At 39.2% G+C, this 27,089-nt stretch overlaps 1 protein-coding gene across 1 annotated transcript in view; it reads left to right on the top strand.

The window, feature by feature from the left end:
- Positions 1 to 3,597: 3,597 nt before the first annotated feature.
- Positions 3,598 to 27,089, top strand: part of ST8SIA4 (ST8 alpha-N-acetyl-neuraminide alpha-2,8-sialyltransferase 4) — a 63,137-nt gene continuing 39,645 nt past the window's right edge. The window contains exons 1-3 of the mRNA XM_084503472.1: positions 3,598 to 4,133; positions 8,623 to 8,754; positions 18,731 to 18,988. Coding sequence (XP_084359598.1) covers positions 4,021 to 4,133; positions 8,623 to 8,754; positions 18,731 to 18,988 — 503 coding nt within the window. The 5' untranslated portion in view covers positions 3,598 to 4,020. The remainder of the gene's footprint in view (positions 4,134 to 8,622; positions 8,755 to 18,730; positions 18,989 to 27,089) is intronic.

The raw sequence follows: 27,089 nt of genomic DNA, 5'->3' as shown, positions 1-27,089 counted from the left end.
AGCACCTCCTGCCCTCCTGCTGCACTCACCTGGGGGTCTGCAAGGCTGGGTCTCACTACTCACACCTCGCTCTCCCAGCTCCTGTTGCCCAGCAGGTTTTTTTTATATTTATTTTTTTTCCCTTTCTTAAATCTGCTTCCACAGATGCACAAACAGCATCACTTATTTATCCTGCTCAAAGCAGCAGCAGGTCCCCGTTGGAACTGGCTGCAACTGGCCCTTATCTAATATGGGGCAGCTTCTGGATTCTTTTCACAGAGGCCACCCCGGAACTTCCCAGTACCAAAGCCTTGCCACATAAACCCAATACATTTTTCCACCCAGCATTCCAGGATGAGATCCCATTCAGGCAACTGGCCATCTGTCCCATTTGCTTGACTTCTGACACAATGGAATTGCCTACTCCTGTGCTCTTAAAAAGTGATCAGCATCTACAGACCCGAATACATTTAGGGGGCCTTACTAGTTTCTTGAGCAACCTACAGTCTGTTCTCCCAAAATCTAGTAGCTCTTTGACAATTTTCTCATACAGTCAAAGACATTAAACTCAACAGTTCATTAAATTCAACAGATCACTGTGGCCAAAACAGCTAACAATCATGAATTCCACTATGCTTACAAACAACTAACTGTGTTTAAAAACAGAGCAAGGAGGGCATCCTTCCTTGTCATCTCCCTTAGCACCTGTATCAAAAAGTTATTCATCATACTTACAGAACTCATTATTAAAGTATGCCTTGGGAAAGACTGATGGAAGATCTCATCAATAAATATCTGGAGGGAGGGTGTCAAGAGGATGGAACCAGATTCTTTTCAGTTGTATCCAGTGAGAGGACAAGAAGCAATGGGCAAAAACTGAAGCACAGGAGGTTCCAGCTGAATATGAGGGGACATTTCTTTACTGTGAGAGTGACAGAGCACTGGAACAGGTTGGCAACAGAGGCTGTGAAGTCTCCTTCTCTGGAGGGAAGGATAACCTTCTGTTCACAACCTGCCTTCTCTTCTCTTCACAACCTGCCTGGATGCCATCCCACACAACGTGCTCTAGGTGATCCTGGTCAGCAGTGGGGTTGGACTAGATGATCTTCAGAGGTCCCTTCTAACCCCAGCCATTCTGTAATTCTGTGAAAGTTTTTTTTTTTTTTTTTTTTTTTCTCAATATCTATTCTCACTAAAGTATAAACAAATAGTTTTACCTTTTAATAAGTGAATAAAAGTATTGGATACTTGATGGTTCATGGCTTATAGCCAGAATATTAGACAGATTCCTCAGGAGTGCTGGGAGGATCACACAGTACTCATAATGGTATTTAAAAGCACATATATATTAGTAAGTAAATAAATAAATAAAACATACAACAACAACAACAACAACAACAACAAAAAGAGCAAGAGAACATACCAAAACCACAATAAAAAAAACAGTCCTCTTTCCTGGATGAGACTGTTGTGGCTCCCTGGATGTAGAGTCAGTCTGAAGTCAACATTTTTGGCCTCTTCAAATGGTGGAGATGGGTTATAGGAAGGCTGGTTGCAAGCAGGTGAAGCGCAGACAGAAAAGTGCACTGCTGATCAGAGATTTTCCTCGTGGCACCCATCCCCATTAGTTTTAAATCCTCTTGGACACAAGTAGGCCAACCTTTGTGTGGGGTGAAGATCAGTGTGGGGTGAAGTCAGGGGAGCCAGGTCTTAACCTTAAGGGGGCAGAATGTGCAGCTGAAAGCATGGAAGCAGAAGGCATGTTACTTTCTGAATATGCACATGGCCTGGCACAAAACCAAGAATGGCTGTGGCTAATGGTGATATTGTAAGCTGCCATTGGTGGTTGTGGTACTGAGTAAAACCACCGCTGAAGATGAGAGAATTTGGGATCTTCTGTATGCATTGTGGTATCTGTTGCTGATGAGCCAATCTAACTACAAAAACAATGTAAAAATAATGTAAAGTATGAAAAAGAGTATTACAAGTATTCAACAAGGCTGACAGGACTGATGTAACCCTAGCTTTCATGCCTAACAAGAGATACAGTTTTTACAACTGTGTCAAGATAGGATTTTGCATTGAACCTATTTGTTTTTCTAGAAATTTTCTAATGCCAATCATACCAAGTGAAATTTGAAGTTCACACTACTAAAAGATAGAAAGGGTTTTTCTCCTTTTGCTGCTAATGCTGTTGAGGTCACTTTCTGAGACTAGGTTATCAGAGCTACAGCAGAGAAGAGCACAGAAAACATAGCTTCATCTGGCTTGTATGAAAGGAAGTTGCAAAGTTTCCTTTCCACTGAAGCTGAATTAAACCTTTCATACTAAAGAAATTGATTTTTAAGGCATCAAAACTACTACCAGCCCTGACATTCTCAAGGACTTCCCAAAACATTTCTTCACTTTAAATGCCTGTGAGTGAATATTCTCTTGGGTAAGAAAAATCCCTACTAATCTCCAAATTTGCTTGCTTCTTGCTGTGAAATATCTGATCTTAAACAGTTCTGGAGACAGCATTTCAGACTACATACACACAGGGAAGGTTCTGTCATCCCACATGTGGGTAGCTCCCTTAAGTTAAGAGGAGAAGGGTCACACTATATTTGTCACAAAACCTTCCTGGATCCTTGTGGGAGAAGAGTGAATGTTTCTATTGAAGCTTGCTCCATAAATGCAGACTTAAGTGTTGTAGGCAGATCCCTGTCACACCGAATAAGGATGGTGCAGGACAGCCCAGTCACTTTGAAAAGGGTGAAATGATACTGAGAAAAAGGGGATATAGCTCACGATTTCTCTTTCACGTTGCATTATGCATTTGAAAGTCCTTTTTTTTTTTTTTTTTTTTTTTTTTTTTTTTTTTTGAGGGGTTGAGTTTCAGAGAAATCGTCCCAGCAAAAGCTGGCAAGTCACAACAATGTGGATGATGGCTGAAAAGGGTCTGAAAAGGGTCGCCGGGGCGCAGGGGGCCAGGCTCCCGGACCAGCCTCCACGGTCACTGCTGCTCGCCTCCCCTATCCTCCTGCCCACGCCGCAGCCCGTCCTGGTGCTGCGAGGCTGGGAAAAACCTCCCGCGTGCATCGGGAGAGAGGAGTTAAAAAAAGAAATAAAGAAACCCAGAGCAAAACAGCAGCAGAACACAAAACCCCCATCCTCAGGAGAAAAGGAAGCGTACACTTTCTTTGCGATTGCATCGCGAGCGGCGGCGGCGGTTGTGCTGAAACTTTCCGAAACACAGCGGCGGACGGGGTGCAACGCGCTCCAGGGCAGAAAGTCGTTCCCTCCCAAATACAGAGGGGCTACGGCGGGAGAGGTGGGGGCGGGCGGCCGGCCCGGTCCCGGGGGATGCTCCCCGTGAGCCGAGACCCCCCCAGGTCCCAATCCCGCGGCGCCACCTTCGGGAGCCGGGGTCCAGGGTCTGAGTCTGGGGTCCAGGGTGTGGGGTCTGAGGTGTGGGGTCCGTGGTGTGGGGTCCGTGGTGTGGGTGCCCCCCTGCCGTGTCCCGCCGGCGGCGCTGGGTGCCCGCCCCCGTGCGGCGCCCATTGGTCGCGCTCCGCCCGCCGCCACCGCCCCGCCGCGGGGAGGGAGGCGCCAGCGTCGCCCCCGGGCCGCCGCCGCGATCGTAGCGGGGCCGCTGCGGAGCCGGAGCCGAGCGAGGAGGAGGAGGAAGAGAAAGAAGAGGAGGAGGAAGAAGAAGAAGAGGAGGAGGAGGAGGAGGAGGAGCGGAGAGGTGGCACACGGACTTGTCCCCACCGGGCCGAGGGAAGCGAGCCGCCGCCTGCCAGCTTGGCTGGCGGGCAGGGGAGGGAAGGGGGAAAGAAAAGACAAACTAAACGCCAAACAACCCCCGGCGTCTGATCCCGCCTGCGTTTTGTCTTTTTCTTTTTATTATTATTATTTTCTTTTTTTTTTTTTTTAATTTTTCTTAAAAGAAAAATATTACTGTCTTTTTGTCAAATTGTGCCGCGCGTGGAGTTGTTTTCTGCACACCCCTGACAAACAAAGGAAAAAGGGGGAGGGGGACCGCGCTTCGCAGAAGACATGCGTTCAGTCAGGAAGAGGTGGACTGTGTGCACCATAAGTCTCCTCCTCATCTTCTACAAGACGAAAGAAATAGCGCGGACCGAGGAGCGCCAGGAGGCACCGCTCGCCGGGTAAATGCGGTCCCCGAGGGGGCGGCGGGGCGGTGTCGCTGCCTCGGGTCCTCCCCCGGCGCCCCCCGGCCGCCCACCGCAGACCCGCGGTGCTGCCGCCGCTGGGCCGGGGGCGAGGTGGACGGGGGGTGGCCGGGGGGCAGCCCGGAGGGTGCTTACCTGGCCGCGGCTGCTCCCCGACGGCCGGGAGGGGAGGTGGTGGTGGGCTGAGGGCTGCGGCCGCCGGGTCCCGTTTGCAGCCCCCTGGAGCCCTCCCGAGGCGAGCGCCTCCCTCCCCGAAGTTTGCCTGGGAGCCGCGCGTAACTTGGGCGCTCCTGGGGGCATCCCCTCGGCTCCTGGGACCCCTCTGCTGGAAGCCCCGCTCCCACGCCGAGACCCTGGGTTGTGGTTCCCCCGCCCCGCCTCCTGCTCGTCTTCGGCTGAAAAGAAAAGGCGAAAAGTCCCTTGCCGTTCTCTGTTTGCACCTCAGCTTTCTGTTTCTTTGTTCCTCATCGCGTCTGCGTACGTGCATGCTTGTGTTTTCTCCCTTTTATCCCAACTTACAGCTATCCTGTAAAGAAGTTGAATTTTTAGCCAAGGGTCTTTCTTCTCTGGGAGATGTGATTTTTTGTTTTGGTAGGAAGGATGCATAAATTCTGTGGCAGCATAGCGAGCCTTGGCAAAGGCGGGGAGGGGTCTCACGCTTTGCATTTGCTTGCGGGGAGATGCTGCTGCTGCGGGGAGATGCGTTCACCGCGGGTTTTTGTCCTTTGATGTAAGCCCTTACCTTAATTTGACGAGAAGGAATAAAGGGGTTGTAAGTGCCCAGGAGAAGAAGCTGGGGCAACCCCAGCTTCCTTATCCCCCCGCACACACCCCTTTGGCACCATGGTCCTCAGAAATAAAGCAGTAGGTGTGTCCCTGTTCCCTGCTCCTTGTACAGGCACAACGGTGTGGGAGGGGGATGTGGGCACAGCTGGACACAGCTGGACACATCTGGGGACAATGGCCCAGTGCCCCCCCAGAGCAGCAGGCTGGTTGTGTCTCTCTGTGTGTACAATTATTGATGTGGTGCTTGCTTCCCTTGGCGTTAAAGGTTTTCATAACTTGCTGGTAACTTTCCCTATTCTTAAGCTTGGGTGGAAGCCCAGTTTCTTCTGCAGTGCTGTGGTATCCACATACTTGCAAGATGTACAAACATGTAAAATGTTCGGTTTATAGGTGCACAAAAATACATGTGAGAATGAATCTGTGAGGGAGAATCAGCATTAACCAGAGATACCCATGTTTCTTAGTACCTACTCCTTCCTGTCAAACTAGAGGTAGTTGCTAAAATGATTCAGAAATTAGTCACTAGGTAGAATCCATACATATTTGCATAAAAAGCCCCCTACGTCTTATGCTACATTTAATTTGATGTGATTTAAAAGGTACTAAAGAGACCTGATGCCTTAATATTAAATGAAAGAAAATAGGTGTATTTAGTCATAGGTATGTATGTTTTTAACAGCAGTTTAAGATAGAGCCGTAATGTACTTGTGCCCAGATGTTTAGTGCTATGCCTACTTTGGTAAGACTTCTTGTGCAGAACAGGGCTGCTTGCTTTGGCTGAGGACGTTGCAGTATGGTCTCTTTTCCCATCCCATTGTCCCATACCTTACTGTAGGAGACAGAAAACAAAAGGCAAGTGTACTGCTACCATCTGCCACCGCTGTCGATGTTACACTTGCCCTTCTCCCGAAGGAAGAGCTCACAGGAATGCTTGGTTATTTTTGACTGGCCACATGAGAAAACAAAGTGATTTTTCCATGGGATGTTTTACTTCCAGAAGTACCAGTAGCACAGCACTCTGAAGGTGCAAGGTGTCCCAAGGTTGGGGTTATTGGTGACAATGCAGGTGAATCCCAGGTGTTCTAAAATGTACTGTTGTGTGATTCCTGAGTATACGGTGATACACCTTAAATCAGCAGTATTTTCACAGAAAAACTTGCAAGGACAATAATTGCAAGAGCATGCCATTCTTCAACTAGTCAGTAATGCCCTTTTAAAGGTTACGCAAGTAATGAAACACATGCATTATATGGAAGCAGCGTTTTTTAAACTGTGTTAACTTATTCTGATTTAGAATATGCATTTTAAAATTTTAAGGCAGTTATTTATATTTAATGAGCTGTATTAAGGAGAAGAGAGAGTCTTATTGTATTGGTCTGATTGGTCACCAAAGCAAGGTAATTCAGTCAGGGTTGACACCATCTGCCAGAAGTTGCCATCATTCTACAGCAGTTGTTTCATTAACATCCACCAGAGAGGATTTGCTGTGATTCTGGAAGACAAAATGAAGCCCAAATTTATTGCACAACTTTTTACACAGTGAAAAATTTTCTGGAGTAAATAGAGCTTTTTATGCATTAGTCTATTTAATATTATTTTAAGTTAAAATTAAATGAAACTACTAATAAGTAAAAGGGAGGAAAGTGAGCACGTTTGTATTCATATTTAAACTTTAACACAAAGTGCCTAGGACCTTATTTTGGCTCATGAGAATGTAATTCAACATTGTGTTACCGTACCATACATGTATAGCTTGCTGCACATGTTAATGTGAGTGTAGAAGACAACCACATTTCAGATGCTGTCGTACTTCATGTGTTGTCTGCGTCATTTGTTTTTACATTGTGTCACCTATGTCTGTTAAAGTGTCTACTGGATAAGGTTTAAGGCAGCATAAACAGGAGACATCTCTGAAATACTTCCAGACTGTGCACTTTACCAGGATGTATTTTGGTAATTTTTCTCTAGGTGTAAACATTTTATCTTACTGCAGGAAAATACATCCACAGCCATTATGGAAAATTTTAATGAACAGAAAAATAAAAGATAACAGCAACAACAACAACAACAACAATAATAATAATACTTACATTCTGATTATTGAATTTAGAGCATTCCGCATCATTCTTCCATCTGTTAAGTTAGTGTGATTAGGACGATTTGCATACACATCTTGTACGTACAGAATTGCTTATAGTGGTAGGTTTTTCGGTAGGTGGCACTCTTACCTATGAGTCAGTGCGTGTCAGCGCTGCAGATTGTTGGCATAGTGGGGATGAGGGAGGGAGAGCAGTGCAAGTGATGCTGGGCTGTTTTTGATGAAGTGTGAAATACTGGTTTATTAGTTACAGTGGCTTTTTGCAGTCATAGCAGTTTTTACAAACGACAACCTGTTACAAGTTTTGCCAAGTTAGCTTAATAAATGTCCCATTGAAGTTCAAGTTCAGTCTGCTATATAATTTGCTAAATACTAGTACTTAGAACAGATATGTACTGCAGTAATGTAGCTGTAGCTTCCATTAAGGCCCAGGATCCAATTGTTTTATGAACTTAAGGCCATATGAAAACGGTGATTCTATAGATGGCTAACAGTCTCACATCTTTTATCTTACATTTTGTTATTGAATGGTTGGCGGTCAGAAGTTTTGTTTGCAAGCAAAGTTTTTATTATTGATGGTATTTGAGACAATGCTTATTTAACAGATAAAGAGATTTCTGTATATTGAGATACATAGTCCTTCTCAAGTGCAAGACATTGTACATGGTAGAATGTTACATTTAGGGTATCTGATATATTTATTACAAAACATTTTATGTAAGTATACATAATAGCTGTTTTTGAACTCAATTAAATGTTGCCTAAAATGAAACAGTGTGGAAGATGATGAAAATATATGGAGATAAAAAGAAATTATAGACCTTATGTCTTGCGGTGTTTTAGAGTCTCTGCTACATCTGTGTGACCCTGTTGCCGGATATCTTGTAACTGGTAACATTTTTGCTACTCCATCAGATGTTCAGTGGTCATCAGCAATAGCTTGCTACATTTTTTATTTTTTAAAGTAACTATCAAAATTTACGAGTATGATGAGATTGGTGAAGAGAAGACTAACGCAATTGAGGTTGTTTGGGTATGTGCATACAGAAGTTTAATGGCATCATAGGGTAATTTTGTGGGCTTTATGTCATTAAACTCCAGATTCCCGTGCATTAAAGTCTGTTAGTATCAACAGAAAGGAAAGGGAGGCTCCTCGGCAATTGTATATAACATGACCAATTGCTGGGGGAAGGATTGAAAGTTAACACTTAATTCTTAGTTTAACACTGGAAATTTGGAATGCAGAAGTGCAGAATCTGCCCTACATACATGCTGAAATTCAGTCCAGTTTCACAATTTGGAGCTTATGTGTTGTTTTTGTTTTTGTTTTTCTTCAGGTCTGTTTCATTACAAATTAAAACATATTAAGGCTCTTAAATTGCATATACAAATATTAGTTACAGATGTCCCATAGATTTCATGTAGGTACAGCTTATTTGCTCTAGCAAGCAGAATATGCAAGAAGGGGAGATAATTGCTTCTGTTTGTTGTGAATAAATGAAAATATCACTGGTGATTGTGAAGTAAGTTACTTAAAACCAAAGTTAACCTTAACTGTGTTTTATCTGTATTGCATTGCAGAGATGGTGAGCTGAGTTTGAGTAGATCAATGATCAATAGCTCTGATAAAATAATCCGAAAGGGTGGCTCTGCTATCTTCCAGCATTCTGTAGAAGGTTGGAAAATCAATTCTTCTTTAGTACTGGAGATAAGGTAAGTTTCTTAAATAACACACAGCTTATTTTGTATTACTATTGCCTACAATTTGTGTGGTCTAGAAAACAGTAATTTGATTTACAGTTGAAGGTGGATGTTTTATGACTGTACTTACTTAGGGTGCAATGTTAAATGCAACTAGATGATAGTGGACACCAAAGTAAAGTCATCCTTTATAAGAGCGAATAAAATGTTTTCAGATGACTGTGTCAATAAGACCTTGAGGACAGTGTCTGCATTATGTGTGCTGTGTAGAACCCTTTTGCAGTTAGTGGTGAGAAACTGGCACTTCTAGGACATGATTTTCTCTCATCCTAAACGCCTAAAATAGGGCAGATGGGAGTGATCTGAAAGTACCTAATTTTCTTCCCTAACTACAAAGAGCGCTGAGGTAGATGACTTAGATGTAGCCATCAAAAGCTCAGACATCAGGTGCTGTGAATTCAGCCTCACGAGCATCTGGTCTAACTCACAAGGTCAGACACTGGCAACACCGACATCTCATGCCGTTTTCATTTCTCTTGGAGTCAAAGAGGTGAAAGCCTTTGACTTATGCTGAGGGTAGGAACACAGCAGAAGAATTACGGCGGTAGTTCTGATGCGTTGTAATAGAGTGGGTCTATCCACACTGGGACCTGAGGGGAGAGAAAGCAGAAGCCTCCTCGTGTTGTCATCATACCTTCCTTGTCTTGATCAGTAAGGTGGCCAGTGGGAGAAGTGCGTGGGGCAGGGGTCAGCAGTGTGAAGGGCTAGGAGTGAGACATGGTAGAAAAGAGACATTTTTAGTTCCAATTGGTTAGCTGAGTAGACTTGATTTTTGGGGTATTAGGATGATGAATAGGAATTTGAGCTAATTAAGATGTAGTTTCAATGTCTTTTTCTATGTCTTTTCTCTTTCTATTTTTTTCTTTCTACTCTTTTTTTTTTTTTTTAAATTAATGACATCTTGGCGAACCCCTTAAGCAGGCAGTGTTTCCATTTACAAAAGCAGGGCTTCTCTGAATGAAAAACTTGAAGTGTTTTTTTTTTTTATGACTACCATTTATGTTCTAATTCTAAAACAGGTAGAACATAGATTAGAACAGAAATTACTAATGTGTAAAGGGTAGTAAAAAGAGCAAGTGGAATACTTCCCATTCTGGAAGTCTTGTGCTGTGATGGAAGAAAGGTATCCCCACTGGGACAGCAGAGGAACAGAGTCAAGGATGGAAAAAGTAAGGTGAATAGGCAGTGAGTTTTGCTCATCTTGGTAATCTGGAGCCTGTAGCTGTGCCTCAGCTGTCTGTCAAGAGCTCTGTGGTGCCCTGTGGTGTCTCTATCCCCTGGACTAAGGAACCCTTGGACACCTCACTGCTTCTCAGGTGCTTAGGGTTCCTGTTGGTGGAGTTTCTGGCAGTCACCCTAAAATGCAGCTGAGGTGTGATCCCAGGCCTCAGGACTGGAGTTTTTCCCAAAAATGTCTGGTTGATGTAACCTATATTGGTCGTGAGGTAATGGTCAAGTTCTGCTCCAAAGGTAGCCTGAGAAAGATATGCATGTTTTGTATACCAATAACAATATTTAAAAATTATATGCATGTAACTGACAGTTTAAGTTGGAGAAATAGTGAGAACTTCAGAAGAACACTGTTGAAATTTCAAATCACACGTTATAATTCTGACAATTAGAGGAAAATATCACATTGGTTTACTTATGAAGTAAACTGATCTGGAACCCACTGAGAGACTGTAAGTAGATACAGGTAATAATTCTTCTCAGTCATTCCTCTCTTCCATTTTTTTTTTAAATTATCTTATTTGAGAACCATTTAAAACAAATACACCTTGCTGCTCAAGTCAAACAAACAAGTAAAAATAATACAACAGATTATTGAGTGAAATTAAGAGAGAAAATTAAGCTTTGGTTATGCTCATTTTTCACCGGTTATGGAAGCAAAATATATTATTTAGAAAAAGGGGCAAACAGTAGAGAGGACTTAGATTTTATTTTATTTTTTTAAGCCTGTACCTACATGAGTATCATCTCAGTCCACCAAAAACATGAGTTTCAAAAACAATACTCTTTTCCTTCCTGTTGGAGGGTGGGAAAGTTATTTTATTTTATAAATAATTAATGTATTCTGAAGAAGCCTATGATGTGATTACATGGTGCTTTTTAAAAATGGTACAGTGAAGGATGCTTTCTGTCTCAGTAGTTCAGAGAAGAAAAACATATATTCTGAACATTGGTTTAAGCAGCAAAGGTTCCATCAGTGTAAAGATTTTCTCTGAAACAAGAGAGCATAAAGCTGAAGTTATTTAGAGATGAAATAACAATCATCATTAATGGGGCAGAGAGCCTGTGTTTTCACTGAACCAGTAAAATATTTTAGATTAATGTGAGATAGGGACAAAATTTGGAATACAGTAAATAAATGGAATCAGGGCTATCAGCCAGTCCTGTTTTATTTGCTAACATATGTAGCATATTCAGTTACGGTATTTATCTGTGAGGGAGGGAACTTTTGGTGTGATTTTACTTGAGGAACCCTTCCTTGTGAAATATGTTCCACACTAGGCACTGACTAAACAACATTAATTCTTCTTTCACTTTTACAGGAGATTTGCTCTTTTTTTGGAAGAAAGGAGACCTTTCTTCTGTGTCTCAGCAGTGAGGAACATCTTAGCCGTAAATATTTTTATACTTACAGACTTATCAGGACTAACTTCAAATGTAGCTAGCAACCTCCTAGAGTGCTCTCATGGTTCAGCTAACTGTTCTGCCCTCCAGAGTACGTTTCGTGCACTGTGTAGACCATGAAGATGATTCACATTCTATTATAGCAACTGTTAACGTGAGCGGTGATAGTCTTGTGGTGTAAGATTCACCTTAGCAAGTAATGGTAGGAGAGAAATGTGGAAAAAAAAAAAAAAAAGAAAAAAAAAGCTAGCATCTTTTGAATAACATATAAAAAGTTATCACTTCTTAGCAGTGGAGACATAATTTGTGAAACTTAGTATGTAACCTGAAGACATTTCATAAAACTTGTAATCACCCATAGATTGCAGCCACTTTGTGTCTTATATCAGCTTGACACCCACAACAACTATTTTAAAACATGGAAAATATTTGTTAGTGAGTTTTGCTTTGTGCAAGGGCTGTTTCTTAATGGTATGTCTGGACATAGTTGTCTGCTAGCAGAAATGTTAGACTTTGTTATTATTCTGTGGTGTTTTCCCTGTTGACCATGGGCTCTGTTTTTTGCTCAGGGTACTGACCAGTTTCTGTCAACAGAAAAGATCCTATGAATTCTTGTCCAGGTCAGACTCAGTGAGAATCAGTTAGTGAAAAAGCTTTTTTTATCAGGACTCTATGGGAGCATGACAAGTCTCCCCTGAGTTTCTAATGCAACAGGATGTTCCTGGGATTTTGCAGCCAGAAAAGACTGGGGAGTGTAGCAGCTGTTTTGGGAGGACAGCAGCCCATTTTGGAGATGCTAACCAAGCATTAGAAAAAATGCTAGGCTTTCTGTGATTGAGATGGGAATGGTGGATATCATTAATTACTAGAGACTGTTGCTGCTTTGCCAGTCATGATTGCTCTAGTGGGAGAGTGATTTTTCCACTTGATGTTACCTTCTGATTGCTGATAACGTATTTGAAAAATAATTAGTAATTCCTGTGCCTAAGGGAAGAAGACTGCTTGCTCGGCCTCCTTTCTGTTAGAATGATTTCAGTCTCCTTTCTGTTAGAATGATTTCAGTCACATGGAAGAGAGAGAACCCACCTTCTGCAAGATTTTATGTCCTAAGTCCTTCCTACTTTCTGTAGCAATATGAAGGCTTTCCTGTTACAGAAAGTAGGAAATTTCTGTGGCATTAGGGGTTGTGCTTTCAAAGGGGAGAAATGTGTTTGAGATGGTACAAACCTGCCTGATGGTATAAGCCTACTAAATAGGACTGATGCTAGCACATCTGTGAGCTGTGTGAACCAAACTACAGCTTGAGCTTTCAGTGCTCGACTTTCTTCTTCCAATTATTTTTGATTAAATGTGGGAATATATTTGTGTTGGAAGGAACAGATAGATATTTTGAATTGCAGGAAAGCAAAACGAAAAACCAATGTGTGCTTAGGGTGTATTCATCTCTTTGCAATGCGATAGAGAACTCGATGAGTGGAAATTTCCTGTCAGAAATGTGTGAGAACTTGTAAGATGCAAACAGGGTAACTAAAATTAAAAAAAAAAAAAAAAAAAAAAAAAGAAGCAAACAAACAAAAAACACAAGAAAAAGCACATGTGACTTGCCCATTAGAAGGGTTTTGATTATTATCATTTTTTGTCTTTCAAATGAATAGGAAACAGCAATGATAAGTTGCTGAAGTGCAAGCAGTAAAGACTGAACTGGCAATGGAGCAGTGAAATTGCTTGAAGCATTTCGATGAACATCTTAGGGCCAGCTGTGCTGTTTCCTTCAGATCCTCTGCATCTCTAAGATGTGCAAACTGGGGCTTTCCAATCTGGTATAGTCACAATAAACCTTAAAGGTTTTTTCCTCCTCAGTTCCTTATGTCAATGAAAACTAAGTGTTCTCTGTCAGTTGTGGTGGTTAACTCCATCAACTCCTTTCTTCTGACTCCAGCTTCCTTTGACTCATTAAAAGCTGGCATATGGCTGGTCTTCATATGGTAAGCAGCAGTAGTGTCATGCTGTGTTTTTCTTTTTTTTTTTTTCTGGAAATCACTGAAGATTTGTAGCTTGATTAGTAAATGCTTCAGCTACGGAAGTGACCTTTCTGGTCAAGGGAGAGCGTGGGTGCCCTAAAGGGCATGAGGAACTGAGATGGAGTCAGACAGCAACTGCCTGTACCACACCTCCATAAGTGCTGTATTGTAATACAGCACTTATGGAGGTGTGGTCCTCCAGGGGCTGGTGATTGCCCAGAACATTTCCCTGGTTACTTGCAGTTATGCGTGTTTTTTAACAAACCAAAATCTTTGAAAATTTTCAAAGTTAAATGGAAGAAAAAGTCTGCAGTGACTTCAGTGGGACATGGGAATGTCCTGAGGATGTGACGTCACTGGACTATTGCTAGTTAAATATCACAAACATTTTGTATGGTTTGTTGTACAAAAACAAACAAACAAACAAACAAAAGAGCCCAAAAAATCTAAAACTTGAAAAGCCTAGGTTCAATTTAAGAGAGATATGAAATCAGCACTTTAACAGACTGTTTAGTTACTATCAAAACAATATTTAGAAATTGAAATAATTATTTATGGTTAGTTGCCTTACAAAGCAAATAAAATCATTTGGATACATGTAGTTTGTTTAGTTAGTATGTGAAAAATCTTCCATGCAGTTGCGTTCAAGAATCAGAACTGCACTGTTAAAGCTGGTTAAAAAACCTAACTGTTCTTAGCTTGTTAGGGGGCTCATTGTGATCAGTATGCATTGAGAGAACATAAAAAAGGATGTCCAGGACAGGAAAGATAATTAATCAAACCGAACTATTCATTTTTTCCTTTTACAAATACAGTTTGGCTTTATGTATCAGTTTCATTTTCAGTGCTGAAGGCAAGCAGAGTTGCAGAGCACTACTCCTTTGGGACAGGATTATTTTTAGCGTTCTTGAATAAAAACAACAAAACAAGAAAGAACTTGGACATAACACAAAGTCACAGCCTGCCCCTGTAGATTGCTCCAGCTCCTGTTTGCCTCCTGAGGTGACAGGGGGTCTGCGAGTGCACCTGACTATGGTCTGACCAAGGAGGAATGTGTAATTCTCTTTAGCGTAACTGAAAGGGAGTTCTAAGAAAATGTGTTCAAGGGAAGCAGCATTTCATTGGCAAAAAAGTATACTTTACTTAGGTCATAGTTCTCGGTGATACCAATGGCTGAGAGCTGCTTTCTGCTCTCCATGTGGGGAATGTGAAACAACATCAGGACTTGCAAGGGTTAGAATATAATCTTTGGAAAACCAAGTTGTTTAAAAGGCCTGAGTAAATCAGTTGGAGAGAGTCTGCAGGAGAGCAATGAGAAGGTCAAAGACAGATACGTGTCCTTGAAAAAACAAAAAGTTTTTTGTTTGTTTGTTTGTTTTTTAAGTTGGGTGGTTTCCTAGCCTCAGTTAAATGAAGGCTGTTGCCAATAGTAAGGAATAATTATCTGTCACATACAAAGTGAAAGGAAAAAGAACAGCTGCAGTTGTGGCAAGGAAGCACTAAGAATATTGTGCTCCAATAAGGATAGGGAAGCTGTGAAATAGGTGCCATGTTTGCTGAGTCTCCACCACTGGAGAGGCTGTTAGGAATATGTTAGGTAAACATGGGCCTGCCTGAAGTTGATAAATTCATATCTTCAGCAAGGCAGGGTGTAGACTGGGTAGTTGTTCAGTCCTTCTCTGTTTCCATAATGTGGTGGGTGGTGAGCTAGCCAGGCTTCCTGGATGCTGAGGTTGCTGGTCAGAGGCTTTCCCAAATGGCTGGAGCTCCTGGCCAGATGAGCCCTGGTACTCCAGCATCAAGGCATTCCAGAACTGCCTTGTACAGAAGTAAGGATTTTCTCAGGAAAAGTGGAGACGGAGTTGTGGCCTACTCTGGCCTGTACTGAGAGGCTGTATGTCATTGCTCTTGAAAACTGCTTGGAAATCTATTTGCAATCCTAGAAGCTAAATGTTTCAGTGATTCTTTTTTTTCTTTTTCTGTTAACCACACAGTTCGGAGACAAATGAACGTGAGGCAGCCATTGCCTCATGTAGTTCAAAGAATACAAAATCAAACTAGAAAAATGCACGTAGGTAGAATAATGTCACCACTTTGACCCAGAATAATACACTTTATATTGTTTGGAAAGCTATTTCAAGAAAATGCTGTTAACATGTACTTTATTGGATAACCAGTAGTTGTATTCAGTATTTAAATATTACGAACATCTGGTTTTGGTCATGAAAGAAAAATCCCAGGCCAACCACAGGTTGTGACACCATGTTTCTGTGAGTCACATAAACATGTTGCAAACAGCTGCTGGGATCCAGCATGAGCCACATCTGCCTCACCTGCCCACAAAGGGCTCAGGCCACGCCCCAGGTATTGTTTTATTAATCAAAATAAAACTGTAAGGCTACCTTGGATAAAACAGGATTTTTTTACACATTCTAGCTTAATGTTGCAGAGGCTCCATTTATTTAGCACTTTTTCTTCAAGGTTCACTAAAAATCATGCTGTTTTTTTCCTTCCTCTAATTGAGCTTGCTTTTGAATTTTACACGCAGCAGGATGTGAATTAACACTTATTTTAAGTTATTTTGTTATATCCATTTAATCAGAATAACCTTGTTGCGCTATTAACAGAATAGATATTTAAACATGTTTTTATTATTAACCATAATCAAGACTGATTGAGACACCCATGTATGTTTCATACTTTTAGGTTTTGTTATATCCCATAGCTGTTGTTTTTTTTTTTCTCAACACTTACATGAAAACGGGAAGTACTGCTATCTCCATGGTACAGATGAGTCAGTAGCACAGAGGAACTTAAAAACAATAACACGGGCATCTGCATTTATAATCATATTTCTTCTAGTATTAAAAGATACTTGGATACAGCCAGGTAGTTATGAATTTTAATGCTAGCATTGTTACAAATCTCTTATTGACACTGTTTCTTATGTTCACTGTAAAATCTGTGCACTCAATTGAATGTGCTAATGACAACTTCAGGTTAAAAATATAGGAGATGATATTGAGATTCTGTGACTTTTGCTCACCTCAAAATCTTACTGAAAAAGAAATTCATTAGACATTTTGGAAACTGCATCCCTGTTTAATGAGTGGTAATTAATAATTCTCATCACTTAAAATACTCTTAGATCAGGCAAGTCATTACTTTTTTTTTTTTTTCTTTTTTTCATTTTGTAGCCATTTCTATATCTGTTGCAGAGTACCCACAAAATGAACTTATCAAACCCATGGGAATTTTAATTTCATTAAACTTACAGGCTGAAGTGAGGTCATTACGTTGCTTTACAGAACACTTTGCATGGCCTTTTACACCATTTGCTAAAAGTTTTTGGTACTCGGGATTTTAATATTCTCCACCCTTCTCCATTATTCTGAGTTCCATGTATGCCTTAGTGAAAGCTGTCTTTGCTCTGATGCTGATTCATTCATGACAGCTGTAAAAGATAGCTCAGGCCTTTTTTTTTTTTTCTCCCTTGTCCTCGTGTAGGAAGTGAGAGGAAACACTTAAAAAAATATATTTTTATCGTGTTTCATTTCCCTTATGGCTTTTAAGGTCAATTCCAGAGTGAGTGCTTTCTGGAACTGCAAGGGTTAGACTTATTCTTCCCTCTCAAGGCAATGACACAAGAGCTGGCTGGTGGGCATGGTGTGTTCCTATAGTTCATCCCTTTTTGCATGAGATTATTTCCCCTTTATGTCTCTCAGTGGGTGTTGCAACTGCTGGAGTGGCATCTCTAGTTATCTTTTCCTGTTTTGATCTGCTCTAAGGAAGTTCTGCTCTAAAAATTGATTACGTAAAAATAGCATTGTGTTACTTAACAAATTTTCTATTCTAAATCCCATTTTACCTGCTGACAGGAGTGGAAAGTGTAAAGTTACTTCTCTTTTTCTTGTCTAGTTAGTGTTGCAGAGAAAAAAAATGCTATTTGTATTAACACATAGTGATACCCTGCCTGAGTTCAACATGACCTGTCTATTACATATGTTTAGTGGACTTAAGTGTGTGCTTAAGATCCGGTGTGATTCTCATGCCTGCTCACAAACGTTCATGCTTTGCAGAGCAGAGGTGGGCACAGGTGCATGAGGCTGTGCTCATTTGCAATCCTGAGCTAACAGTGGCTCCTGCAGCTCTGGCCTGGGGACTTTCACAGCATTTTATCCCAGGGACAGACATGTACTGCAGCCTGCAGGAGGCTGCCAGTGCAGGTATCAGTCTGTAAGTAGCTGCAGTCATTAAAAGAGTCTTTTTGAACTGGTGTACTTAAGGTGCTTCAGCTTTTACCACCCCGTAAGCAGGTACAAATTACCATGATTTAACTTTCTCAGCTGGCATTGAAGTATGCGCACTTCACCTGTTGTTTGCTGTGCACTGGGACTATACAAATGCTTAATTATAGTGCAGTTGATCTGTGGTAGCTTGTTAAACCCTGTTATCTTGATCATGTGTGTCTGAACCCTGTTAATAGTTTAAACATTTAATGGCAGAGAAGCAAGCTAGAGGATCGAGCTAAACTGATTTAAAACAATGATTGAGTTCTCAAGAAGTGTTTCTATGAGTTCAGGTAACAGCATGAATAGACCTTGAGCTGCAGTAGTTTAATTTGCAGCATGTTTTTAAGCTGATTTTGCTTAAATCAGTGTAAAGACAGTAGGTGTTCTTATTTCAAGTTAATTAGAATAACTCTGGCTGAACTTCAGTTAATTAGTAGTAAGTTTATGTTAAACTCAGTGTGTTATAAACTCAGTGTGTTATAAACTCAGTGTCTTTATAGTGTAATAATGAATTATAAGAAAGCAGGACCATTACTGAACCAAGCTGATTTGAGAGACATGAGATTACAGTGAAACATCTATTTCCAAACTCATAAATACATCATATTTTTAATTGTCATGTTTCTATAAAAAGAAACTGCTCTAGTCTTTTTGGAAATAGGTGAATATTCCAAAGCTTTGTAAAACATTAAAATAGTATATATTGTCTAATTTTTAAAGTCATCTTCCCTTGGTCTCCAAGTGCTTTCATCTCTATGGAGGGATTGAAATTTTTCACTGCAGTATTTACACGTGATGTTGTAACCAAGATTTTAATCCTGGAACACCTTTTCTCTAACTCCATTCTAGAACATGAGGAGTGACCATAGTCTGTCTGATGATACCTTCTACATTGTGTTATATGCTCTGTACAGTCTTTGTTACTATTAGATTAGCAGTGAATTCTGTTTCTTATCTGTGCATTTTTTTTTGTCAACCCAGGAAGAGTATACTTCGATTCTTGGATGCTGAAAGAGATGTCTCAGTGGTCAAAAGCAGCTTCAAGCCAGGAGATGTAATCCATTATGTACTGGACAGACGTCGCACCCTAAACATTTCTCAGGATTTACACAGCCTTCTCCCTGAGGTTTCCCCAATGAAGAATCGCCGATTTAAAACCTGTGCAGTTGTTGGAAATTCTGGCATCCTTCTGGACAGTGGGTGTGGAAAAGAGATTGATAGCCATGATTTTGTTATAAGGTGAGTTTTCTTCAGCTTTTGATGATGCAACCTGCTCTGCTTCTTGGGCAAAATCTAGGAGAAATGCATTAACTTGAGATACTTTCAGATAATCCCTGAAATGTATATTGAGCAATTAATGCTAAACTGTATCCTTCACTGTGGAATTCCCCAAATTTGAATATATTCCTGTATTTTTTTTACAGAAGGATTATTTTTACAGTGAAAGTAAAACAACAGGCACATGTGGGTAGAGGAGAGAGATTCATGCTACTTATTTTTGCTGCTTGTTGTTTTTTTATTACAAACAAAATAATCATTCTTATGGAAGCCATGGTGAAATAAATGCAAAATGTTCTCTATCAAAAAAAAATATATATTTCTTAGCCAATTGAGATGGCTTAGTAAATTACTACGTTACAACTATGCATCATTAGGTAAAATTTCAGTCTGATCTATTGATGCTGACCAGACGGCTGCCATTAAGGTAACTGGAAGCCACACATGTTAAGTGTTTTTATATTGCTCTAGAAATGTAAGTTTGGGAAAAAATAGTAGATATGCTTCACTTTTTATTCATGTATCTGTCAAGTTTGCACAGTGCAATACCAGTGGACTTCACAACTTCACATGTTAATAAGAAATGAATAGGAGTAACTGGTTTCAGTTAGAGGAGGTTAGGCAAAAGATAGGTCCCCTTGATTTTGGAGCAGAAGTTTCCATTGGTTTGCTATGAGAAGGGTGGAAGGGCAGTGTTAGAATACAATACAGAAAAGTAATCTGTAATAACAACTACTTCTTCTCACATGAAAGAAAGATGGTGGTAAATATATACATATATGTGTATATATATACGTATATACATATATATACATATATACACATATTTACCACCATCTTTCATCATAAGTATATATATATCAAAATATGATATGTATATATATATAAAAAAGATACCAAAAAGAAAAATTACAGTTTTTCACTACTTAAATCAAAATAGGTTATACACTTGAAAGCTGTATTTGATTTGAAAAGTATACTAGCAACTGAAACAATAACAAGCTACTCATTCATTTTTTTAATGTTTTTTTGCTTGTACCAGAACTGGTCTTTCAAATTAGCATAATTATTGCAGAAGGAAGCCACAAATATACATGTATACCACATTTTTTAATATCTTTTACCCTATGGCATGGTTTTGTACTTTCTTATAAGTTAAATGTAATTCATTTAACAGAACTTCAGAGAAGTTAATACATTTGATTTTGTAGAGGAAAATTTATTTGAGAAGGTAAACTCAGGAATGCCATTCAGAAAGTATCAATTCAAGCATGTTCTTTTACCTAAATCACGAGTTAAATTTCATTGAAGTTAGATGCATTTTCTTCCCCATGTTTAAGTTGACATGAAGCTAGGTAGTGATATCTTGGGAGCTTTTAATTAATTTAAACCATATGGAGTAAAGGTAAGATTCTGTAAGATCTGTGTATGAATAATAAAACTTAATAGGAACATTAGAAAGTTACAGCTGCAGGTCATGCTTTTATACTTGAAAGATAAAGCATTGGGTGTGTGAGTAGGTAAAGCAATCAGTATAAGAAGTAGTTAGTCTTGAGGATAATAGCACATCTTTGATACTGCAATCCGTAGACAGTTCTAATACAGATAACGTTTTGGATTTACAAATAATACTTTGAACATCACAAAGTTCACCAATTCGCCATGGTCAACCTATATAATTATTTATGTATATTTGGATGGTATACATGTATGACTTAACTGTTCAAAGTAAAGAGCATGAAATTTATTTGTATTCCAACTTGAAGAGAAAGGCAAAGCATCCTTCAAAGTTATAGTTTCCCGTATTCCTCTTCTGTTCAGAAAAAAAGTTGTATGTATCATATGAAACCAAATGATCTAATAGTACCAGTGCCCTTCATAACCGTTTACCGTTGGCTTTTAGGATTCTGATATTAAATTGTAGCATGGCACACAGTTACTCTTTTTGCTTTCACCTGATTTTTCTAGGATTAAAATGTACTTATTCTACTTACCACCTGACATTGTTCTGAAAAACAGTTAATGTACATACGAAGAAAATCATCAGTGCAGCCAGGTGTGTAGAATGATAAACAACATTTATATAAAACTTCATGATGCTGACTACATTATGCCTAAGTGCGATTAAAAGTATGCTGTGAAAAGTATGCTATTTGTTAAAGATATAGTCCAGATGATTTTGATAGTATTTTATGTTCTTCTCTAATAAAATCTGAAGCATAAGTACATGTGTTTGAGAGAGAGTTTTTTCTTAGAACAAGAGCTCTAATGCTAGATCCAACATGATTAATCCCATTGATTTCATGATTAAACTGATGTTGAAGGTCTGTGATATTGAAAAGGACATGGTAGACATCCAGAAGTAGTTGCAATAAGGTACAATAAACCCCAGTATCCTAAATTTTAATGTTTCTATAAAGGTGATATGAAGATATTAGTTATAACTAATCAAGACAGAGAATATATTCTTTTCCAAGAGTAAAGAAGGTAGTCAGTACCTAATATTCTGGCAGATGCTATCAGGCTTAAATTAGTGTCTTGAAAGTCATCCAAAGTTGCTAATTGGCCATTGTTCTTTGAGACATTCCAACTTTCTGTTTAACAATGCTTATAAAAGAACAGTGATCCAACGAAGACACAAGATAATTAGAATACTTCAATAAGAAGATTTAAAAATAGACATCTAAACTAGAGGCAAATAATAAGCATGCCTGCAATCCAACAAATTTACAAGTAACACAATGCAAGTCTTCTTTAGGTATTTCTGAAAGTGCATAAATAAGTAATTTTTGCAAGTCAGGTAATATCTTGTCAACATAAGCAGATTTACTGTATTTACTGAAGATTTTAAAGTGGCCTCTTTTTAGTCACTTGGTCATATAGGGTTTTATTTTGTTCTCATGGCATCAAAAATCAAGAGTCTAGGGACGTCTTCTGACAGGATAAAATGGATTAGTTCCACAAGTTTAGTAAAGTCATGCTTCCTTTGACAGTAGAAAATGTGAACCATCAAGTTAAAATAGGAAACAGACTTTGCTGTAAAAATAAATAAATAAATAAATAAAATAAAAAAACAGTGATGACTATAAACTACTTTCCTGTTTCTCATAACTATTTCCTTTTACTGTTTTTTTTTTTTTTTTTTTTTTTTTTTTTGGATGTAGATAGATGTTGATACTATACCCAGAAAAAGCTCTGAAGCATTCTAAAATCTGACTTCATAATGTAAATTAGAATTAAAATATAAGATAATTAACCTGTCTACACAAAATGTATGAAAGGCACCGTTCTTTTGCAGCAGCTGTTTTTCACATGGTGTTGTTTTCAGCTGCTTCTTGTTTCAGCAGCTTCTTCTTTACCTGTTGGTTCAGATATATGGTGCTCATTCTATCTGAGATTTAAATAAGATTTACCCTCCCATCATCTCCACTTTCTCATGCCAGAACTCTCAAGCCAGGGCTCTGCCATCTGTGTTACCTATTACAGAACAGATGAGCTAGTTATGGTAAGTGGTACATTTTGTAATGCAGTAGTTAAGTAGAACTTTCTGAAAAATAAAATTGTTCTAGATATGTGATGTAAAACCATGATACTAAACATTGCCAAGTAATAATTTTCAGATTATTGGAATTACTTCTAACAGCCAAGAAGTACCATAATAAATTCAGAAATACAGTTCAGCTTTTGGTTCTGATTCAAATGATGCCAAAGATCAGAGGAAACATATTCTCCCTGCTCCTTCCTTCATCTCCACTTCCTTTCCCTCCTTTTTTTTTTTTTTTTTTTTAATTTGGTGTTCTTGACAGGAACTTTGCAAAGGCAGACATGAAATAGAGTTACAGGGTGGTTTTTTTTTTTTTGTTTGTTTGTTTTACTTAAAAAATAAAAAGGGTAAATAAGTAGTGGAATCCTGTGTTTTTGTTTTATGACAATACTTCTGGAAAAGTCCCTTTCATTTTAGTTAGCCTATGTGGAGAACACAGCTGAAATATCTAACACATGTGGACTGAAGTTGCTTGACTGCTGTAGAGCTGTTTGACAAGGAACAGCCACAAGAAGATATTAGTATTTAATTGCTTCTTAATATGTTTGTTGTTTGATCCTGTGCACTGAGGAAGATAACCCATCCCACTTCCTTCCTGATGTCTTCTTTTTGTGAGCGAGCAATTGTGATGTGAGCAGCCACAGTTAGCAGCTCTGTTCAAGAAGAAAAAGGAAGAGAGAAAAAGAAGAAAAGGACTGACCTGCTAACTGTACTCTGGGATGTGTTTTTTCATTTCAGGAGAATAGCTTAAAATTCTCTACATCTCTGCTAATCTTAATATCTAAGTGAAGAGTGGCAGTACCTTCTTTTTTCTGTGTTGTTCCTTAAATTTATAGGAAAAAAAAAAAACAGTTGTAAATTTGTCAGAAGCATAAGATTGAGGGTATTAATTTAGTTACATTTTGAAACTAATTTTTTGCTGTTGTTGTTACATGTAAGTAACAGCTTTTATATCCAAATATTTATTTAATGTTCCTTACTTGGAGCATTACCATTGTGCCAGTGCAGTCAAAGACAAAGAAAGCAGATCTGTTGAAAGAGAAGTTGCCATTTAAACAGACTTAGTTCAAAACATGACTCTTCCTTGAATAATGTCATTACTATCTCATTAGACTGTTTTCAGCTCTTAAATGTGTCAGCTCCTTTTTGGCCTCTAGTTTCCTTTGTTAGCATCAAAGTGCTAAACGAATATGGCCTTCAAATGTTCTTATTCAGTGCTTTAAGTGGCCTCCCATAGACATGAGTAGCCTCCACCTCAGGAGAACCCTGCTAACCCTACTGGAACTTCCATGCTGCACCAGGAAGCTTGTTGTGGGGACAAAACACCAGTGCAGAGATGTATTCTTATGTGCTGACAGAGCAAAGTGTTTGACTCCATAACACCTGTTGCTACCTACTGTTAGACCACAATACTGGATACATTCTGTAATCACAGAATCATAGAATGGTTTGGGTTGGAAGGGACCTTAAATATCATCCACTTCCAACCCCCTGCCATAGGCAGGGACACCTCCCACCAGACCAGGTTGCTCAAAACCCCATCTCAACCTGGCCTTGAACACCTCCAGGGATGAGGCATCCACAGGTTCTCTGGGCAACTTGTTCTAGTGCCTCACCATGCTCTGAGTGAAGAATTTCCTCCTGACTTCAAATTTAAATCTACCCTCTTTTAGTTTAAAACCATCCCCCTTGTCTTATCACTACACTCCCTCACAAAGATTCCTTCCCCAGCTTTCCTGCAGGCCCCCTTAGGTTCTGGAAGGCCGTTGTAAGGTCTCCCCAGAGCCTTCTCTTTTCCAGGATGAACAACCCCAACTCCTTCAGCTTGCCTTCACAGTAGAAGTGCTCCAGCCCTCTGATCATCCCTGTGGCCCTCCTCTGGACCCACTCTAACAGATCCACATCTTTCTAATTCTGGGGGCCCCAGACCTGGATGTAGCACTCCAAGTGGAGCCTCACAGTGGCAGAGCAGAGGGGGACAATCACCTCCCTCCCGTGCTGCCCTCACTCCTCTGTTGATGCAGTCCAGGATGCAGTTGGCCTTCTGGGCTGCAGTTGCACAATGATGGCTCAAGCAGTGTGCATAAGCATTTAACATTCCAACTTTGGAACAACAATTTTTTTATTTTTTATTTTAAGGAAGTTAGCTATTAATTAGGTAATATAGGAGGTGATTTAAGGATCTGAGTTTAGAAGGGTAATTCAATAAGGAATTACTTCTATAAACTCATATACACATGCATATACTTATACACATGTATGAGCATGTACACATGCTCATACATTATCCAAATGTCTCTTGAACACTGACAGGCTTGGCACATCAACCACCACCCTAGGAAGCCTGTTCCAGTGTTTGATCAATCTCATGGTGAAGAAGTTTTTCCTAATTTCCAGCCTGATTGTGCCCTGGTGCAGTTTTGTACCATTCCCTTGTATTCTATAACTATGAACATTTCCCATTTAGGTTTTGTCCTAAATCCCTCTCTCAGCTTTTCGTTTTGTCTCATTAGACCAATGTCTGAACACTTCTGAAGAAGAGCGCTTAGAAGAAATAGGGAAGCAATTAGTCATTATATTAGTGAAAGGTAAAAATGATGTAGCTAGAGCTTCTGTTTATATGTATATATAAATGCTTATATATATATATAATATATATTATGTATATATATTATATTATCCATAGCCTGTTAGTTTTAAAGAATACACTTACAATTAATTTTATGGGAAAACAAAACAAAATAACGACAACAGTGAAAAAGGAAAAGGATCTCAAGAAAATCATTATTTTGCAAAGTTGTTTTTGCTGGGGCAAGCAGCATTTCATCATTTTCTCTGTAAACAGTCAATAGCTTGGGCTCAGGAGAAGGAGTCCTACAAGCCATCATATAATGTGATGGATATGCTCAATGCTCATGTTTACAGCTATTTTTGTAATTGCCCAAGTCAGGTCTTCAGTGCTATGTGTGGCTATTAATTTCAACATGTTCCTATGATCTCAGTATGAGTAACTTTGCAGTAAGTTTGTTCTGCTTAGCTGTGACCTGTAGTCTGCTTTCTTGGGTTGGCTTAGGTGAAGGCAATGCCAAAGTATTTTCAGAATGAAAGGGTATGTATGTCATGGAAAATAATGGCATATTGCAGAAAATTGTGTTTTGGGGTCAAATTTTAAGCAGTATTGTAGTTTCAAAGTGTCAATAACCCAGCATGTGAAAAGCGGAAACTCAGTAAATGACAGTCTTCTATACTTCCTGCTGGATTTGGTATAGCAATGACAACTTAATACTAATAAAAATAATTTAAAAAAAAAAAAAGGTTTTATTTATTCTGTACAAATTCCCAGGCACTTAATGGCAAAACTGTGCTGCAAAGCCCCCCTCACCTACTCATCTCTCTTGTGAATATACTTGGTGTTTTGTGCCTTACCACAAATGAGCTGGAATTAAAGAATATAAGCAGGGTAGGGCATTACATTAACTCAGAGCTGCTGAGTTAATAAACTTCTTTACTTACTTAATAGAAAATAAGTATATGTTTATGTGTGTCCATGTATAGGATTATTATTTTTTTTTTTAATGAAAGAGTCCTGGAAATTGGCAATGTGAGATTATTGATATCTACTAGCAATTTAAATAAAAATTGCCACAATTGTATGAAGCTATAGTATAGCATAAAGGTATATTGGAGATCAAAGCTCAGAAACAGGTAACAAAAACTATCAACATATACTCAGGTGTACAAGCAAATACACAATAGCCAGTGTTATTAGCACTGAAACAATCCTTTCTATGAAATTTTCTAGCACTCATCTGGAAATATGTATAATCTGGTACTAGCAGTTTAGGATGAGTGTTAAAGTTACACAGACACTTGAATACATATGGAAACACATCTGACTTAACAGTTCTGTTTACTCCCTACTGAAGAATTACTGGAACTAATATTTTCCAACTCTGTAGATAAATATGAAGTAAATATTGAATTCTGATGCTTCTAATTTAATGAGCACTAGAATTATTCATTGAAGGAAGTAAACTCTAAGAAAATTAGGAGTGGCTTAATGAAAGTAATGCTCTTATTTCTTGGTCAACTACAACTGATATGGTAGTGTTTATTTTCTTAACACAGCTAGAAAGTACTGTAAAGCTTATCTTGTATTTGCGTTCTACTGAATTAACAATGTCAGCACTGGCAGGGTAACAGCAGCTAGTTACTTCTTTGCAAACAAAGCCTTACAAAGTTCACATGTACTTTATTACCACATCATTTCAAACTTCAGTACTACTACAAATACGTATTTGTATACTTGAATTTTTGAAAGATCATATGCTAAGAGGTGCTCAGTATTTGGAATAGAAAATGTCTTATTTTTATATTTTTAAAATGTCTTAATACCTGATTAATTCTGTAATCAGGTATTCAACGTGAGACACTGAAGCTTGAAAAATATGGTGCATAAGATTGGAAAAAAAAAAGGTTTTTAAACAACCCCATTGTTATAGAGTACATTTGCTATTT

The sequence above is a fragment of the Aythya ferina genome (assembly GCF_964211825.1).
Source record: "Aythya ferina genome assembly, chromosome: Z".
Lineage (NCBI taxonomy): Eukaryota > Metazoa > Chordata > Aves > Anseriformes > Anatidae > Aythya > Aythya ferina.
The sequence above is the reverse complement of the archived record's forward strand: the minus strand, read 5'-3'. Positions and strand labels throughout refer to the sequence as shown.